Consider the following 21248-nt stretch of genomic DNA (forward strand, 5'->3'; position numbering starts at 1 on the left):
AAGAATATAACTACTATAATACTGCCTCCTATATACAAGAATATAACTACTATAATACTGCCCCAATATACAAGAATATAACTACTATAATACTGCTCCTATATACAAGAATATAACTACTATAATACTGCCCCCTATATACAAGAATATAACTACTATAATACTACCCCCTATATACAAGAATATAACGACTATAATACTGCCCTTATATACAAGAATATAACTACTATAATACTGCTCCTATATACAAGAATATAACTACTATAATACTGCTCCTATATACAAGAATATAACTACTACAATACTGCCCCAATATACAAGAATATAACTACTATAATACTGCTCCTACATACAAGAATATAACTACTATAATACTGCTCCTATATACAAGAATATAACTACTATAATACTGCTCCTATATACAAGAATATAACTACTACAATACTGCCCCAATATACAAGAATATAACTACTATAATACTGCTCCTATACACAAGAACATAACTACTATAATACTGCCTCCTATATACAAGAATATAACTACTATAATACTGCTCCTATATACAAGAATATAACTACTATAATACTGCTCCTATATACAAGAATATAACTACTATAATACTGTCCCCTATATACAAGAATATAACTACTATAATACTGCTCCTATATACAAGAATATAACCAATATAATACTGCTCCTATATACAAGAATATAACTACTATAATACTGTCCCTATATACAAGAATATAACTACTATAATACTGCCTCCTATATACAAGAATATAACGACTATAATACTGTCCCCTATATACAAGAACATATCTACTATAATACTGCTCCTATATACAAGAATATAACGACTATAATACTGCCCCCTATATACAAGAATATAACTACTATAATGCTGCCCCTATATACAAGAATATAACTACTATAATACTGCTCCTATATACAACTATATAACTACTATAATACTGCTCCTATATACAAGAATATAACTACTATAATACTGCTCCCTATATACAAGAATATAACTACTATAATACTGCCCCTATATACAAGAATATAACTACTATAATACTGCTCCCTATATACAAGAATATAACTACTATAATACTGCTCCTATATACAAGAATATAACACTATAATACTGCCCATATATACAAGAATATAACTACTATAATACTGCTCCTATATACAAGAATATAACTGCTATAATACTGCCCCCTATATACAAGAATATAACTACTATAATACTGCCCCCTATATACAAGAATATAACTACTATAATACTGCCCCCTATATACAAGAATATAACTACTATAATACTGCCCCCTATATACAAGAATATAACTACTATAATTATCTTTTTTATTTGAAAACTTGCAACAAAATTTTACAATACCTTTGCAATACACTCATAACAGATAAAGAAAATAAACGTATGTCTCTTAATAACATCACAATCATTAAACAAACCATAATATATGAATATTGCTCCAGTATAGATTGTTTCAACTATTTTTCATGATATTATTCTAGACAGTATTACAGGAGAGTTCTTCTTTATTGGTGACCGGGCAGCATCGCGCACACCACAGAGGGTACACGGTCACCACATTTATGACATATAGTGAACCTCTATGATATAAACGGAGTTCGGGGTAGAAGTCTCCATACAGCAGCTGAGAGTTTCACTGTCCCACTAGATGTGGTGACTGCAGGGACACAGCAGGGACATTACTCTGTAGATAAGTCTCTTGTATAAAGAGGACATTGGTTTTGTCGTCAGACAGACGCTGGAATATCGCCTGCCGCCTGCTACTATTCTTCACGCTGTTCACATTAATAGGAGGTGATTTTCAGCCTCATCCTGGTTACATGTCTCTCCTACTTTTTTTCCTTCTTCCACTGCTATGTCCTGTAACACCCCATCTTTTGGTGGACATTGGGGGGTCAGCGTCTTCATCCTGAGGTTCGTCGCCTGGGATGTGTGAGGAGACTTGCTCCATCTCTGCTTCTTCTTCCTGGTCATCTTCTCCCAGCCCACAGTAACGTCCACCAGTTATCGCCAGCACTGGAGACTCCGGTTATTTATTTGCAGCAGTGATTTTTTTCCTAGAAGAATCATCTGTTTTACTTCTCCTTTTAACCATCTGAAATCCCTCCTCATCCATACTGGTCGCTGCGGCTGGATCAGCTGGTTCCTTACTGGTCGCTGCGGCTGGATCAGCTGTTTTTTTACTGGTCGCAGCGGCTGGATCATCTGGTTTTTTACTGGCCGCTGCAGCTGGATCATCTGTTTTTTTACTGGTCGCTGCGGCTGGATCAGCTGGTTTTTTACTGGCCGCTGCGGCTGGCTCAGCTTGTTCCTTACTGGTAGCTGCGGCTGGCCCAGCCGGTTTTTTACTGGCCGCTGCGGCTGGATCAGCTGGTTTTTTACTGGTCGCTGCGGCTGGATCAGCTGTTTTTTTACTGGCCGCTGCGGCTGGATCAGCTGGTTCCTTACTGGTGTCGGGCAGATGTTTAGATGTTTTGGTGACAGAGTGACTGGATATTTTGCTTTTAGCATGACCTCTATTTTCAGTGGCTGTTGACACTTGTGCAGCATCCACAGATGGGACATTCGTCTCTGGAGCACGATCTCTGGTACTTTGGCTCACATCATCGCTGGGGTTTCCAGGTTCTGGGGTTGTATCTACACATATGGAGACATCCTCCTGCTCTTCCTTCCAGGTCTCCTCTTTATTATGTTCTGTATGTGGACACTCCCGGAATGTATGTCCAGGTCCTAAGCACAGGTTACAGATGACAGGTCCTGTACAATCGTCCTTCACATGCCCAAACTGACCACATAGTGAGCACTTAATACGGGAACAGTTGAATGCCAGGTGTCTGCCCCCACATCTATGGCACAGTCGCGGTTGACCAGGGTAGTAACATACGCCTCTCTCCGAGCCCAGGTAGAAGGAGTGCGGCAGATGTCTGGTCACTCCATTCTCCTGAACCAGCTGGATCTTGACAGAATATCCTCCATTCCAAATCTCCTCCTCATCATAGATCTTTGTTGGCAGTCTCTTCACCTCACAATATCTGCTCAACCAGTGCTGCAAATCTGCCAGAGCCACCACCTCATACTGGAACAGGACGGTGGTGGTGACTACCTGGGGTTTAGTCAGCTGGATGACATGTAGATGCTCCCACATCGCGTGCTCCTTTGTATCGTTATAAATACTCCAGAATAAATCTAGGCTATATTGCAGCTTGAAACTAATGTCATAATTCCTGCTGGAGGGAACGTGGATCAGAGCGAACACCTCAGAAGCTTTAAACTTCATAAACTCCTTCAACAAAACTTTCCCAATGTAGAGTCTGGAGGGGAGGTTTTCCTCTGGTCCGGAGTACCTGATTCTGACCGCGTTCCTCCTCTGAGGTGCGGGGTTAGTCGGTCTTGTGAGGCTGGAGAACAGTCTCCTGTACTGAGGTCTGTCAGCAGGTGGGTCAGGACTGGACCTCTCCTCAGCTGATTGTACTGCAGATCCTCCTGTGTCTGCTCCTGATCGCTGTGTAACCTGTACTCCATTCACTGACACTGCGGACGGCTGAACCTCCAGAACAGGGTCTGCAATGTCCGCCTCAGCCTGTGCCGCTGGTTCATCAGATATCAGACTGTCAATCTCCGCGCTGAGCGAGGTCTCACTTACAATATCAGGACATGAGGCACTTTCTTGCTCACTCCCAGGAATGCCACTCGCATTCACTTCATCAGTACTGCACATAGAGTCTACTGCAGTTAACCCCTCGTCAGCTGGCACACATTTCTCTGCAGCTTTAGCAGCATTTGTGTTGTCTGATTGCACAGACCCCACACATGATGAGAGATGTGATCCTCCAGCCACTGCACACTCATATCTTCCAGGGTTTCCCTGCTCCACAATATTATACACAGTCTTATAGTCAGTGTCTTTTTTTGCAATGATATTTTTTCTCTTCACAGTTTGGGCTCTGGTCTCCCTTTTGTTCTCAATTGCCCAGTTCTTTATTTTGGGTACTGTGCATGATTCTTTCTGCAATCTCTCCTTCAATATCACCAGCTCACGTGTGCAAACATCCAGACACTCACATTTCATCAGCTTTGCCTTTGGATCAGTGTCTTGGTTAATTTCAGTTCTCAATTTGCGAACTTGCATTTCCATTTTAAAGATATTTTTCTTTGTCATTTTTGTGCACAATTCACCAACATCATGAGATTCAGTTGACTCACCAGCCACCATTTCCAGATCATCACCTCCACCATCTCCATGCTGCAGGTCAAACTCCAGACTCTGGGCTTTCCCAGGATCATCAGCCCAGGACCCCTCCCCTCCACCTGGGTCAGAAGCCATGCATAGTCCTAATAGGGAGCTCACAAGCACACGTCTATCCTCTCCTATGGACAAGAATATAACTACTATAATACTGCCCCTATATACAAGTATATAAATACTATAATACTGCCCCTATATACAAGAATATAACTACTATAATACTGCCTCCTATATACAAGAATATAACTACTATAATACTGCTCCTATATACAAGAATATAACTACTATAATACTGCCCCCTATATACAAGAATATAACTACTATAATACTGCCCCTATATACAAGAATATAACTACTATAATACTGCCCCTATATACAAGAATATAACTACTATAATACTGCCCCCTATATACAAGAATATAACTACTATAATACTGCCCCCTATATACAAGAATATAACTACTATAATACAGCCCCCTATATACAAGAATATAACTACTATAATACTGCCCCCTATATACAAGAATATAACTACTATAATACTGCCCCTATATACAATATAACTACTATAATACTGCTCCTATATACAAGAATATAACTACTATAATACTGCCCCTATATATAAGAATATAACTACTATAATACTGCCCCTATATACAATATAACTACTATAATACTGCTCCTATATACAAGAATATAACTACTATATTACTGCCCCTATATACAAGAATATAACTACTATAATACTGCTCCCTATATACAAGAATATAACTACTATAATACTGCTCCTATATACAAGAATATAACTACTATAAGGCTGGGTTCACACATGGCGGAATTTCACTTGAATTCCGCTGCGGACACTCCGCAGCGTTAATCCGCAGCGGAGCCGTTTCTCCATTGACTTCCACTTCTATTTAGAAGTGTTCGTTTAGACGATGCGTAAAATTCCGCTGCGGAGCATAGGCTGCGGAGCGGAATTTGGTGTCCGCAGCATGCTCTGTCTGTTGCGGACCAGTGGCGGACTGGTTGCGGACTCATGGCGGAATTTCTCCATTGACTTCAATGGAGATTCTAAATTCCGCAATGAAGTCCGCAGCTGTCATGCACATGTTATGTGTGCTGCGGATGCGTCTTGCTTTTTTGCCATGACATTTCTTCATTCTGGCTGGACGTAAATATTTCTAGGTCTACAGCCAGACTGAGGAAGTCAATGGGGCTCCCGGAATTACGGGAGCGTTGCTAGGAGACGTCAGTAAATAGTCACTGTCCAGGGTGCTGAAAGAGTTAAGCGATCGGCAGTAACTGTTTCTGCACCCTGGACAGTGACTACCGATCCCAATATACAGCAACCTGTAAAAAAAATAGAAGTTCATACTTACCGAGAACTCCCTGCTTCTGTCTCCAGTCCGGCTTCCCAGGATGACGTTTCAGTCTAAGTGACGGCTGCAGCCAATCACAGGCTGCAGCGGTCACATGGACTGCCGCGTCATCCAGGGAGGTCGGGCTGGATGCCGAAAGAGGGACGCGTCACCAAGACAACGGCCGGTAAGTATGAAATTCGTTTATTTTCACTAGGGAAAGTGCTGTCCCTTCTCTCTATCCTGCACTGATACAGAGAAGGGAAGCACTTTTCCCGCAGTCCGCAGCAGCTAGTCCGCATCAATTTACTGCACATTTTGGGCAGATCCGCCGCAGAATCTGCAACGCAGATTCTGTGCGGCATTGATGCGGACAGTTGCAGAGGAAATCCGCCACATGGGGGCATGCCCTAATACTGCCTCTATATACAAGAATATAACTACTATAATACTGCCCCCTATATACAAGAATATAACTACTATAATACTGCGCCTATATACAAGAATATAACTACTATAATACTGCCCCTATATACAAGAATATAACTACTATAATACTGCCCCCTGTATACAAGAATATAACTACTATAATACTGCCCCTATATACAAGAATATAACTACTATAATACTGCCCCTATGTACAAGAATATAACTACTATAATATTGCCCCCTATATACAAGAATATAACTACTATAATACTGCTCCTATATACAAGAATATAACTACTATAATAATGCTCCTATATACAAGAATATAAATACTATAATACTGCCCCCTATATACAAGAATATAACTACTATAATACTGCCTCCTATATACAAGAATATAACTACTATAATACTGCCCCTATATACAAGAATATAACTACTATAATACTGCTCCTATATACAAGAATATAACTACTATAATACTGCCCCCTATATACAAGAATATAACTACTATAATACTGCCCCTATATACAAGAATATAACTACTATAATACTGTCCCTATATACAAGAATATAACTACTATAATACTGCCCCTATATACAAGAATATAAATACTATAATACTGCCCCTATATACAAGTATATAACTACAATAATACTGCCCCTATATACAAGATTATAACTACTATAATACTGCTCCTATATACAGGAATATAACTACTATAATACTGCTCCTATATACAAGAATATAACCACTATAATACTGCTCCTATATACAAGAATATAACTACTATAAGGCTGGATTATACAAGAATATAATTACTATAATACTGCCCCTATATACAAGAATATAACTACTATAATACTGTCCTCTATATACAAGAATATAACTACTATAATATTGTCCCCTATATACAAGAATATAACTACTATAATACTGCCCCTATATACAAGAATATAACTACTATAATACTGCCTCCTATATACAAGAATATAACTACTATAATACTGCCCCCTATATACAAGAATATAAGTACTATAATACTGCTCCCTATATATAAGAATATAACTACTATAATACTGCCCCTATATACAATAATATAACTACTATAATACTGCCCCTATAAACAAATATAAAACTACTATAATACTGCCCCTATATAAAAGAATATAACTACTATAATACTGCTCCCTATATATAACAATATAACAACTATAATACTGCCCCTATATACAAGAACATAACTACTATATCACTGCCCCTATATACAAGTATATAACTACTATAATACTGCCCCTATATACAAGAATATAACTACTATAATACTGCTCCTATATACAAGAATATAACTACTATAATACTGTTCCCTATATATAAGAATATAACTACTATAATACTGCCCCTATATACAAGAATATAACTACTATAATACTGCCCCTATATACAAGAAAATAACTACTATAATACTGCCCCTATATACAAGAATATAACTACTATAATACTGCCCCTATATACAAGTATATAACTACAATAATACTGCCCCTATATACAAGATTATAACTACTATAATACTGCTCCTATATACAGGAATATAACTACTATAATACTGCTCCTATATACAAACATATAACTACTATAATACTGCTCCTATATACAAGAATATAACCACTATAATACTGCTCCTATATACAAGAATATAATTACTATAATACTGCCCCTATATACAAGAATATAACTACTATAATACTGTCCTCTATATACAAGAATATAACTACAATAATACTGTCCCCTATATACAAGAATATAACTACTATAATACTGCCCCCTATATACAAGAATATAACTACTATTATACTGCCTCCTATATACAAGAATATAACTACTATAATACTGCCCCCTATATACAAGAATATAACTACTATAATACTGCCCCTATATACAAGAATATAACTACTATAATACTGCCCCTATATACAAGAATATAACTACTATAATACTGCCCCTATATACAAGAATATAAATACTATAATACTGCCCCTATATACAAGTATATAACTACAATAATACTGCCCCTATATACAAGATTATAACTACTATAATACTGCTCCTATATACAAGAATATAACTACTATAATACTGCCCCTATATACAAGAATATAAATACTATAATACTGCCCCTATATACAAGTATATAACTACAATAATACTGCCCCTATATACAAGATTATAACTACTATAATACTGCTCCTATATACAGGAATATAACTACTATAATACTGCTCCTATATACAAGAATATAACTACTATAATACTGCTCCTATATACAAGAATATAATTACTATAATACTGCCCCTATATACAAGAATATAACTACTATAATACTGTCCTCTATATACAAGAATATAACTACAATAATACTGTCCCCTATATACAAGAATATAACTACTATAATACTGCCCCCTATATACAAGAATATAACTACTATTATACTGCCTCCTATATACAAGAATATAAATACTATAATACTGCCCCTATATACAAGTATATAACTACAATAATACTGCCCCTATATACAAGATTATAACTACTATAATACTGCTCCTATATACAGGAATATAACTACTATAATACTGCTCCTATATACAAGAATATAACTACTATAATACTGCTCCTATATACAAGAATATAATTACTATAATATACAAGAATATAACTACTATAATACAAGAATATAACAAGAATATAACCACTATAATACTGCCCCTATATACAAGAATATAACTACTATAATACTGTCCTCTATATACAAGAATATAACTACAATAATACTGTCCCCTATATACAAGAATATAACTACTATAATACTGCCCCCTATATACAAGAATATAACTACTATTATACTGCCTCCTATATACAAGAATATAACTACTATAATACTGCCCCCTATATACAAGAATATAACTACTATAATACTGCCCCTATATACAAGAATATAACTACTATAATACTGCCCCTATATACAAGAATATAACTACTATAATACTGCCCCTATATACAAGAATATAACTACTATAATACTGCCCCTATATACATGAATATAACTACTATAATACTGCCCCTATATACAAGAATATAACTACTATAATACTGCCCCTATATACATGAATATAACTACTATAATACTGCTCCTATATACAAGAATATAACTACTATAATACTGCCTCCTATACACAAGAATACAACTGCTATAATACTGCTCCTATATACAAACATATAACTACTATAATACTGCTCCTATATACAAGAATATAACTACTACAATACTGCTTCCTATATACAAGAATATAACTACTATAATACTACCTCCAATATATAAGAATATAACTACTATAATACTGCCCTATATATAAGAATATAACTACTATAATACTGCCTCTATATACAAGAATATAACTACTATAATACTGCCCCTATATACAAGAATATAACTACTACAATACTGCCCCTATATACAAGAATATAACTACTATAATACTGCTCCCTATATACAAGAATATATCTACTATAATACTGCCCCTATATACAAGAATATAACTACTATAATACTGCTCCTATATACAAGAATATAACTACTATAATACTGCCCCTATATACAAGAATATAACTACTATAATACTACCTCCAATATATAAGAATATAACTACTATAATACTGCCCTATATATAAGAATATAACTACTATAATACTGCCTCTATATACAAGAATATAACTACTATAATACTGCCCCTATATACAAGAATATAACTACTACAATACTGCCCCTATATACAAGAATATAACTACTATAATACTGCTCCCTATATACAAGAATATATCTACTATAATACTGCTCCCTATATACAAGAATATAACTACTATAATACTGCCCCTATTTACAAGAATATAACTACTATAATACTGCTCCTATATACAAGAATATAACTACTATAATACTGCTCCCTATATACAAGAATATAACTACTATAATACTGCTCCTATATACAAGAATATAACTACTATAATACTGCCCCTATATACAAGAATATAACTACTATAATACTGCCCCTATATACATGAATATAACTACTATAATACTGCCCCTATATACAAGAATATAACTACTATAATACTGCCCCTATATACATGAATATAACTACTATAATACTGCCCCTATATACAAGAATATAACTACTATAATACTGCTCCTACGTACAAGAATAGAACTACTATAATACTGCCCCTATATACAAGAATATAACTACTATAATACTGCTCCCTATATACAAGAATATAACTACTATAATACTGCTCCTATATACAAGAATATAACTACTATAATACTGCCCCTATATACAAGAATATAACTACTATAATACTGCTCCCTATATACAAGAATATAACTACTATAATACTGCTCCTATATACAAGAATATAACTACTATAATACTGCTCCTATATACAAGAATATAACTACTATAATACTGCCCCCTATATACAAGAATATAACTACTATAATACTGCCCCTATATACAAGAATATAACTACTATAATACTGCCCCTATATACATGAATATAACTACTATAATACTGCCCCCATATACAAGAATATAACTACTATAATACTGCTCCTACGTACAAGAATATAACTACTATAATACTGCTCCTATATACACGAATATAACGCCTATAATACTGCCCCTATATGCAAGAATATAACTACTATAATACTGCTCCTATATACAAGAATATAACTACTATAATACTGCTCCTATATACAAGAATATAACCACTATAATACTGCCCCTATATACAAGAATATAACTACTATAATACTGCCCCCTATATACAAGAATATAACTAGTATAATACTGCCCCTATATACAAGAATATAACTACTATAATACTGCCCCCTATATACAAGAATATAACCACTATAATACTGCCCCCTAAATACAAGAATATAACTACTATAATACTGCCCCCTATATACAAGAATATAACTACTATAATACTGCCCCTATATACAAGAATATAACTACAATAATATCTGGTAAGAGGAAGGAAATTCTCGCAGGCGTCTAACAGATCTCTGTGGTGACTTATGCAGATTCGTTATAGAAATGACTATGTAACAGCAGATTATATCTCAGCTTCCTCTACTCTTGCCAGTCTGATTTGGCAGGATATGGGGGTATTTAGGAGTAATTGAGCTGAAAGCTGATTTTTCAGGTGTGACCGGAGGCGTGCCTATTTATATACAGGAGACACATAATGGTCGATCGGTCATTGGTTAATCATTTGATGAAGGTGAATATTTGGAAACAGAACAGTACACTGCTTTATGTTGAGTTCTGGGCCGGACGCTGGAGTCATCCATCATTGTGTCACTGCAGCCATTAGTCTCTCATGGTCCGTTTCTTGGGCGCGCTCCGGTGCTATAAATAGTATAATGTGCCAGCAGAAATGGTGTTCTTTGTTCTTTTAAAGATATATGACACTATTTATTTGGGTATTGTGATCGGCAGTAGATTTTACCGGTGTCTAATCAGCTCCGTGCCTCTCGTATTGAGGATTGATTGAGTACCGTCACTGGTGCGCTGCATTAAGCTGCTGTCAGAATTTTCCCCCTAAATTTTAAGCAGTTCTTGTATAAATTTTGTTACTCAGACCTTGATAAATAACTTCAGTCACTTTCCTGTGACTAATGCTCCTTATATAATACTGAGCAAGAAAAAAACAAAGACACAGGGACATAATTTTTCAATCTAGAGTCCAACTTCTGAGAAGTTCTGCAATAAGTTGGGACGGAGAAGATCCAAGATCTTATGCGAGTTCTTGAAGGCCATAATAGCAATGACGAAAAGTCGATAAAGAGTTTCAATGCCTATTGGCTATTATCATTGTTGACCTACAACTTAAATTGCGCACCAGTCTTGTCTTCGTGATTCAATATGGCCACCAACTATTGGCCAAAGCCAACTGGAGGACCCTTCCCCGGTTGTCCAGTTGCAGTCTAGCTAGAAGCAATGACGCTCCCGCCTGTGGTCCAGCGGACACGATATCTCCATTAAGGCTTAAAAAGTGCATCCGCCTGCATCATGTGTCTTAAGTTGCGCAATTCTTTTGCGATTGGCCAACACATCAACGTTTTGGCGCCCCAGTCTAACAAGTGTCACACTTAGATTCTTCTAGTTATCCAGTCATGGTCAAGGCTGAACATATATTAACGTTTTCTTGGGGGTCCACGTTTGCACACTTTTCTCCGTAATTTTTTTGAGGTATTGATATACGTTAGATAGAGTCTTGATACATTTATATATATATTTTGATATTTTTGATATATAGAATTTTTGAAATTCTATATATTTAATACATATTGTATTGTCTTTGGTCTTTATGTGAGTAGATATGACATACCGTCCTCCGCTATCATTAGATGATATACGGAGGGTAATCATTTTTTATTTTTTTATTTGGTTGAGTTGCCTTATTGTCATTGTAAAAGTTATTTTTGTCATAAACTTTCAAATATTGTGTGATAAATAGAATGGTATGTATAAATGGTAGACATTATGGCCGGAAGTTGTCAATCTACTGGCGGACATTGATTGTGAGCGTGATTGCACGCAGGGATGGGCGACAGTGACACGGACAGAGTGACGTTGGTTGTGAACGCGATGCGGCATGCGCCATTGGATATCGCCTCATAGGGTTTCGTATTTAAACTAGGATAAGTAGTAGTAGATTCACCTCCAGACGAAGGGTGCGAAATGCGCGTCAAGGTGTTTCCTCTGGTGTATGATCCATACTACCATCATGTCCTCCACAGGTAATTGACCATGTATTTTTCGGACTATAAGATGCAATTTTTAGCAAGAATAAATCTTGCTAAAAAGTCCCTGCGTCTTATAGTCGGCAGTCAAGGGACCTGGCAGTGCCGGTCCCCCTGACCGCTTCTTACTTAACCGCTTCCCAACCCATGATGTGTCTGCACATCATGGAGCGAGGAGGGGATTATGTTGGGAGCGGGCTCGCGCGCTGAGCCCGCTCCATACACTGCAGGTGTCAGCTGTGTTTTCCAGCTGACGCTGCTCTAACGGCCAGGAACAGTGATGGCGCTGTTCCTGGCCGTTTAACTAGTTAAATGCTGTGGTCAATAGCGACTCCAGCATTTATAGGGGTGTTCCCATGAAGGACATTTATGACATAAATGTCAGATAGATGCGGGTCCCACCTCTGGGACCCGCACCTATCTCTAGAACGGGGCCCCCTAAACCCCATTCTAGCTTACTCGCTCCGCTGTCTCCCGATCACTTCCTGGTTAGGTGGTCGGGAGTTACGGAAACAGCCGAGTGCTCGCTGAGCTGTTTCTGTAACTCCCATAGAAGTGAATTAGAGTTAACAGCATAGCACAGCGGGCTATGCTGTTTCCAGAACTCGGTATCTCCGAAAACAGCGTACATGGTCGAGTTACGGAAACAGCATAACTCGCTGAGCTACACTCTTTCTCCCATAGAACTGAGTAATAGTTATGGAAACAGCGGAACATGCTACGCTGCTTCTGTATCTTGCATTCACTACTATGGAAGTTACGGAAGCAGCGTAGCTCAGCGAATTACGCTGTTTCTGTAACTCATCCATGTATTGCAGTGTATTGTACCAGCGATCTAATGATCGCTGGTTCACATCCCCTAGGGGAACTAATAAAATGTGTAAAAAAATAAATAAAAATTATACATTTTCAGGAGTGTAAAAAAATATTTAAAAAAAATAAATATATAAAAAATAAATAAAAAAATGTAATAAAAAGTTATTAAAAAAAATCGTATATTCAAAAAAAAATATTTTTCTCCTATTTTCTGTTATCTAAAAGCTGGGTGCGTCTTGTAGTCCGAAAAATACGGTAACTATTTTGTATAGGTTACACTTACTAGTGGTTCATTACATAGGACTGTGGTCTTCTTCACGGTGGCGTCTGATTCTAGATACGTGATCCCTGCTTGATACTTTTGATTTGAATGATGGGGGTAATTGATTAGGACTTTGATGGCCTTCCACTTCAGGTTGTTTTTAGTTAAGTGTTTTTTATACATTGTTTGTATATATTTGTAGGGGGGGGGGGCTTTTTGTCAATATTGTGCACTAATAAAGATGATTATAATTATTTTTGAATAATTGAGTATTGTATTTTCTTTGAGACATTTCTTTGGTTATCTGAAGATATATTCATGGCCTGATCCAATCCTTTTTGTTCAGCCGAGCCTTCATTTTATCCTCTTTTGGGGACCAGATTGCGATTTATGTTCCACTTTGAAAGTATTTCTATCTTATCGGGTTAGTGATAGTCAGTTAGTGCTGGACGAGTGAAAATATTCATGTTTGCCGGGTCAATGGCAATGACAACCAGTTGGTGCGGAAATGCGCTTGGAGCAGTTGTCAATTCCCTTCCCCCACACCTCCTGGTAGGTCATACCAAGTAGGTCATTACTCAGCAGGGGGCAAAAATAAGCAAAGGAGAAAACTCCCCCCACCAGAAACTGTAGAGTTCCTTTACCTTAAGCTGCACACCAGCTCTGTGAATTTGGGTCTTTCGCCAGGGTCGTAGGTCCAGCATCGTGTCATTAGTGTGTAGAGAGTCGGGGGACACACATCCGGCTTCGGAAGTCGATCTCCTTTCTCGATGACGCTGATCACGTCTTTGTTCTCCAGCCAGAAAAAAGGCTGCTTGCCAAACGACAGAATCTCCCACATACAAACTCCTAAAAGGTAAAATACATGGATTGCATATCTAATTTTCAAAAAAGAGTCGAAAGTTTTTTTTTCTTCAAAATCTAGTTCTTGGCACTTGCTGAGCACCGTCTGCATGTGACCATGTGCCTATCTACTGCGCAACATAATGAGGATCTCAACCACGTCTGGGGTTAAATAGGTGACTGGACAGAGGTTTTACCCCAAGGGGCAGGATAAGCACGGTGGGTTGGCCGGTTCTTCTCTCTGACTTGGGATGCTACCAGATCTAAGGGATGGACCAGCCAAGTAGGGTTCACCGTTGCCAGATTAAAGGAATTTTAACATATTTTCTTTACCCAAGTCCATTCACCTGACGCCACCCATGTCTAATGTTGCTTCCTCTGCCCAAATTTTTTATTCTTTCCCTTTGTCTATGAAGAAAATCCATCATGATGTATGACCAACAATGCTACAGACACCACCAATATAACCAGCTGTCAGTGATCAGCTTCACCCGGCCCCGAAATGTCTCACCGTACATCCAGACATCGCTGGCTGAGGTAAAGCGCCGGAAGTTTATTGATTCTGGAGCCATCCACTTGATTGGGAGACGGGTTACAGAAGCTGAGAAAGAAAAAGAGAAATGAGAAAAGGTCGGGGTAAAGAAGTCCACCTGCATAGGGTATTCTGGTTTGTCGTGAGGACATATGAGAAGGTCTCATCGGTGGTGGTGGAGTCAGTGAGCTTGGATTCCCGGCAATTTTTAATACTATACAGTGCCTGAACCCACCATGGTGTTCTTCTACCATGTATCTGTCGTATGGCCAATTAGAATTTTTGGCAAAAATTTCCTTTCAGATTAGCCGATTCTATACCAGTATGAACATCAGGTCATAAATAAAGTCAACAGTTAAAGGGGTATTCCCATCGTAGGATATGCCATAAATGTCCCACCTCAGGGACCTGCACCTATCGCCATAACGGGGGTTCCCCGACCCCATCCCACCTGGTGAGATGGCTGTCCGGCGTCGCATGAAGGAGGAGAATGACTGGAGAGTTAGCCACAGATTTCTTCATTCATTTCTTTAAGGGTTATGGGAACCACTGTCCCACCTACCCGCACCTATCAGAAATGTGTGCCATAAATGTCTATGATGGGAATAACCCTTCAAACCCCTAAGCATACGTGCCCTAACCCTTGGAAGGTACTGAGTCTCCTTGCAGCGATACAGCTGGTATGGAGTTTTTGGGGCAATGCTCGCTGGGAAAAAGTATGCAAAATAGCTCTCCTTCCATCCCCCTAGAGCCACCTATAGGTGACTACCCTATAAGTCAATGTTCAACCCTTTATAGAGCCTTGGAAAATGAGTCAGGTTGACTTACAGAATTTTCACCTATAGGTGGCACTATAAAGAGAGATTTCTTCCTTCTAGAGCAGAGCTATTTTGCATGGGAGAACCTTTGAATTATTTTGTCCCCATCATTGAGAACCTGGAGAAGCCTCTTGTAGGGGCACACAAAGCATTATATAATTTGTTAACTGGCTGTGCCCACCCTGAACATCTTTCAGCTCCTTCATACTGCAAAAGTGACAAGGCCCTGGTAGGGGAGACATTGCACTAAGGCGCCATCTTTGTCTTACATGTTGTTTACCCACAATAGATGGATGGAATATAATATTCATATGGGGTCTCGCATGTATCCAGACAAAGCATGAATTCTCAGCTCATCATCAATGGGCACTGTCCCCAAAGGATATCAGAATTTTTGGAGACATTCAAGGTGAAACATAGAAAGAGAATTGTACTGAACGTTATTCATCCCATCCTACAAAAATGAATCACTTTGCAATATAGAAGCACAGCTAAGCCACAAATGGGTGTGTCTGTCAGCACTTTGTTGACAGATTTCAAGTACCATCTGGTAGAATCTTGAATACGGCTCTGAATGTCACTGGAGTATAAGACATGATGCAACTCAAGATCAGAAGAAGATAAGTCTGAAGATCGGGTGAGAGTACTCACCTTTATAATATTCCTCTTCTTCTAAGTACCTGGAGAGTCCAAAATCTCCTAACTTCACGCACTCATGAGAAGCCACAAGTATATTCCTGACCGCAATGTCCCTGTAAGAGTAGACACAAGGTTGTGCATTATTTATTGGAGACTGAAATCCACTTCCTCCATAATCACAGGCTTCTTCCCTCCTCCATGCTTTACACTGCAGCTCTGCTAGTTCAGATTGTCTGCCAATGTATGAGCACATACCCACCACAAGCTCACTAGGAAGTTTCATGTAGAGTTGATTTCCATTATAAATGACAGTTTATTCTGGCCGGACTTTCACTCTGAGGGGCTAACATGCACAGATGCTTGATATGATGGGAGTGATAGTCCAGGGGATAGATGATTTTTATGTATTGTCCTGCCTGTCGTTTTGTGTGTGATAACTGACGAAATGCAATCATTGTAGCACAACTATTCACAACGGAGAAAAACATTTAAGCATTTCTGATTTTTTTTTCCGACGGATGAAACAGATTGTAATAAAACGCGTCAGCAACAAGGACCCGAAGAATATTGATAATAAGCATTATTACTACTCAGATCAATAGGTATTATATGTTAAGTTTATAGAAAAAAAAACATTACAATAAAACTCCAATATTAAGATATGACTCCAATATTTGTGTGTGATGACACAGTACAGCCACCAGGGGCAGTGGTGATACAATACAGTATATAGAACCTGTGACGACCTTTACATATTGCTGTAAGTACACGGCTCCACAAACCACTCTCTATTACCATACTTCCCAACATTTAAATCCCCATTCGCGGGACAGTTTGATGCCCTGGTCCCGATCTGACCAGAAACACCCACAAAACCTACCAGACACGCCCACTTTTAGCATATTTGCATAAATCTGCCTCTTTAAGGTCGGGGATGGTTGGGAGGTATGCGTTACCTGTGGACACAGCTAATTCCTTCCAGATAGGCCAGAGCTTTACAGATCTGCAGTGAGTACAGGATCATAGAGAGGACCTGTAGGGTGTTCTTGTGCTTCTCCAGATACAGCCCGAGCTGTGGAGAAACCATATGGATTATTATTCTTAATCATTCGATCAACCATGTTCATATTGACCATTTATTTTCACCTGTGCTTATATATAAGAGATTATACCTAGTTATCAATGACATATCAATTAGGCCTTATTCAGTCCGTGAGATATGGACCATTCGTCGGCCGCATTTCCCGGACAGAACACAGTTCAGGGAGTCGTACTCCTTACATGATAGTCATCTATGATGCTGTGAGTTACTGCCTCCCCAAGGGACAACTGTCCCGTATTGAAAACTTAATTACAGTATCGGACAATATTCCCGCGAGTGGGGGGGCAGGGACACCTAGCATCATACATAACTATAATGCTAGGAGCCTGGCTCCCTGAAATGGGTTCGGTCCGCGAATTGCAGAGGACATACTGTCCATATATCACGGACCTTAAAAGCCTTTTTAGAAAAGAATACAATGAACCCTAAATGAAGCTCCACCACCTCTGATCAAGATTGGCCCTATAGTTACCTTATATATATCCAGTTTCTGTGTAATACATCCTCATTATTGTGTGTAGTGTAAAGTGTTACTATCCTGCCTTATCTAGCCCTTCCACAGTGCGATAGAGCTGTCCTTAAATCCTTTATCCTCTAATAATTCTGAGATGTCTCTGCTCATATTGTCCCAATCTATACAGCAAAGCTGACAAGTGAGCTACAGAAAACAGGAAATGTCAGCTTATTGTGACTGCTCAGTGTGAAAACTGGACACCAGTAAAATCTGATTAAAATACAGTTTTTCCCTACACAGCGGCACTTCTGGACATCCATTGTTCAGGGAACTACAGCAAGTGAATGGGGCTGTGCTGCAGTTCCGTGCACAGCCAGTGGCCGGGAGCACCGATAAGGGCATGACCACACGTGGCGGATTTCCTCCGCAACTGTCCGCATCAATGCCGCACCTAATCCGGGTTGCGGATTACGGCTGCGGATCTGCACAAAATGTGCAGAAAATTGATGCGGACTAGCTGCTGCGGACTGCGGGAAAAGTGCTTCCCTTCTCTCTATCAGTGCAGGATAGAGAGAAGGGACAGCACTTTCCCTAGTGAAAGTAAACGAATTTCATACTTACCGGCCGTTGTCTTGGTGACGCGTCCCTCTTTCGGCATCCAGCCCGACCTCCCTGGATGACGCGCCAGTCCATGTGACCGCTGCAGCCTGTGCTTGGCCTGTGATTGGCTGCAGCCGTCACTTAGACTGAAACGTCATCCTGGGAGGCCGGACTGGAGACAGAAGCAGGGAGTTCTCGGTAAGTATGAACTTATATTTTTTTACAGGTTGCTGTATATTGGGATCGGTAGTCACTGTCCCGGGTGCAGAAACAGTTACTGCCGATCGCTTAACTCTTTCAGCACCCTGGACAGTGACTATTTACAGACGTCTCCTAGCAACGCTCTCGTCATTACGGGAGCCCCATTGACTTCCTCAGTATGGCTGTAGACCTAGAAATACATAGGTCCAGCCAGAATGAAGAAATGTCATGGCAAAAAAGCAAGACGCATCCGCAGCACACATAACATGTGCATGACAGCTGCGGACTTCATTGCGGAACTTAGAATCTCCATTGAAGTCAATGGAGAAATTCCGCCATGAGTCCGCCACTGCTCCGCAACAGACAGAGCATGCTGCGGACACCAAATTCCGCTCCGCAGCCTATGCTCCGCAGCGGAATGTTACGCATCGTCTAAACGAACACTTCTAAATAGAAGTGGAAGTCAATGCAGAAACGGCTCCGCTGCAGATTAACGCTGCGGAGTGTCCGCAGCGGAATTCCAGAGCAATTCCGCCACGTGTGAACCCAGCCTAAACCAGCCCTAAAACTAATACTACTAGTCGTTTGATTTGCAATATGGGTAAAATGATTCTAAACATGCCATTTTTAATTTCAGATTTACATTGAAACATTTGACATGGCGCCACCTGTTGGAAGGCAATGCATGAAGAAATAATATTCCATCAGTTGGATCAAATTTTTTTTAGTACTGTCGACTGAACAGTTCTTGTTATTGATTGTAATTTATGGTTCAGATCGTTAATCATTTTTGTTATGTCAATGGTCGTCTTAACTAATTACCTCCCCAAATGGGTAGAGCTCCATCACTATCCAGATGGGGTCTTCTTCAATAATTCCGATCAACTTCACAATGTGTGGATGATCCAAATTCCTCATCAGATCTAGCAGGAAAAGAAAAAAATCATGCTATTTGGATAGAGGAGATACAATCATTATTATAGAGAAACGGACCTTTAGTAATGTGGAAGAGGGAATTATAGGGAGGCCAAAAGGGACAAATGCCCTGAGGCCTCCACCATCATGAAGTCCCCAACATCCTCCTCAGGATGATTCACATCATGGTCTTGCTATCAGTCTCTGATGCTTGCATTGAAAAATCAGGACTGTTTTCACTGTTTTCTGGGTATTATTAGGGCACTGTATGGCGGTATTATTAGGGCACTCTATGGCGGTATTATTAGGGCACTGTATAGCGGTATTATTAGGGCACTGTATGGCATGGCACTTCATTCCCGTTCTCCCAATTCAATTATAAATATCACAACCAGATTGCAGAATCGTTTGTCCAGTGGTTCCGACACCAGTTCCATTGTCACCCTGCCCCGGCTCTTTCAGTCTGTAGCCTACGAGGAACTCCCTTTCCTGCCTGCAGTGCCCAAATAAGACCGATGCCATGTAATGACGTCATCGTGCCAGCCTGTGTCAGGCTGTCCACAGGACGAAAGAGCAATGGGCAATGGGTAAGCAATGAATATTGTATTGCTCCTTCTAGGGGTACTATCAGTATGGCACTCTTTCTGGGGGGCACTATATGGCTGGCACTCTTTTTTGGGAACTATCTGCATGGCACTATTTTCAGGGTTAATGTTTCTGCGGCACTCTTTTTGAAGGCACTCCCTATTAATAGTTCTGTGGCCCCTATATGCCTGACACTCTTTTTGGGCACTATATGTATGGCACTATTTCCAGAGACAATATCTGTATGGCACTATTTCCAGAGACAATATCTGTATGGCACTATTTCTGGGGAAATATTTGTTCGGCACTATTTCTGACGGCACACTTCAGCACAATTTCTGGAGGGACTATCTAGGAATATTTCTTGGGGAACTTGGTTTTATTTTTGGGTGTATTATCTGGCACTGTCTGGGGCACCATATGTCTGGCACTCTTTTTAGGGCATTTTTTTGGGGTGGCAATGTCTGTTTGGCACTATTTTGAGGGGACGCCCTCGCACTATTTCTAAGGGC

At 39.1% G+C, this 21248-nt stretch overlaps 1 protein-coding gene across 1 annotated transcript in view; it reads right to left on the minus strand.

The window, feature by feature from the left end:
• PTK2B (protein tyrosine kinase 2 beta) overlaps positions 1-21248 on the minus strand; it is a 188466-nt gene that overhangs the window by 22977 nt on the left and 144241 nt on the right. Inside the window, exons 17-21 of the mRNA XM_075860829.1 lie at positions 20059-20159; positions 17836-17951; positions 16892-16992; positions 15402-15491; positions 14692-14896 (exon numbers count right to left, since the gene is read on the minus strand). Coding sequence (XP_075716944.1) covers positions 14692-14896; positions 15402-15491; positions 16892-16992; positions 17836-17951; positions 20059-20159 — 613 coding nt within the window. The remainder of the gene's footprint in view (positions 1-14691; positions 14897-15401; positions 15492-16891; positions 16993-17835; positions 17952-20058; positions 20160-21248) is intronic.

Source organism: Rhinoderma darwinii, chromosome 4 (genome assembly GCF_050947455.1).
Source record: "Rhinoderma darwinii isolate aRhiDar2 chromosome 4, aRhiDar2.hap1, whole genome shotgun sequence".
NCBI lineage: Eukaryota > Metazoa > Chordata > Amphibia > Anura > Rhinodermatidae > Rhinoderma > Rhinoderma darwinii.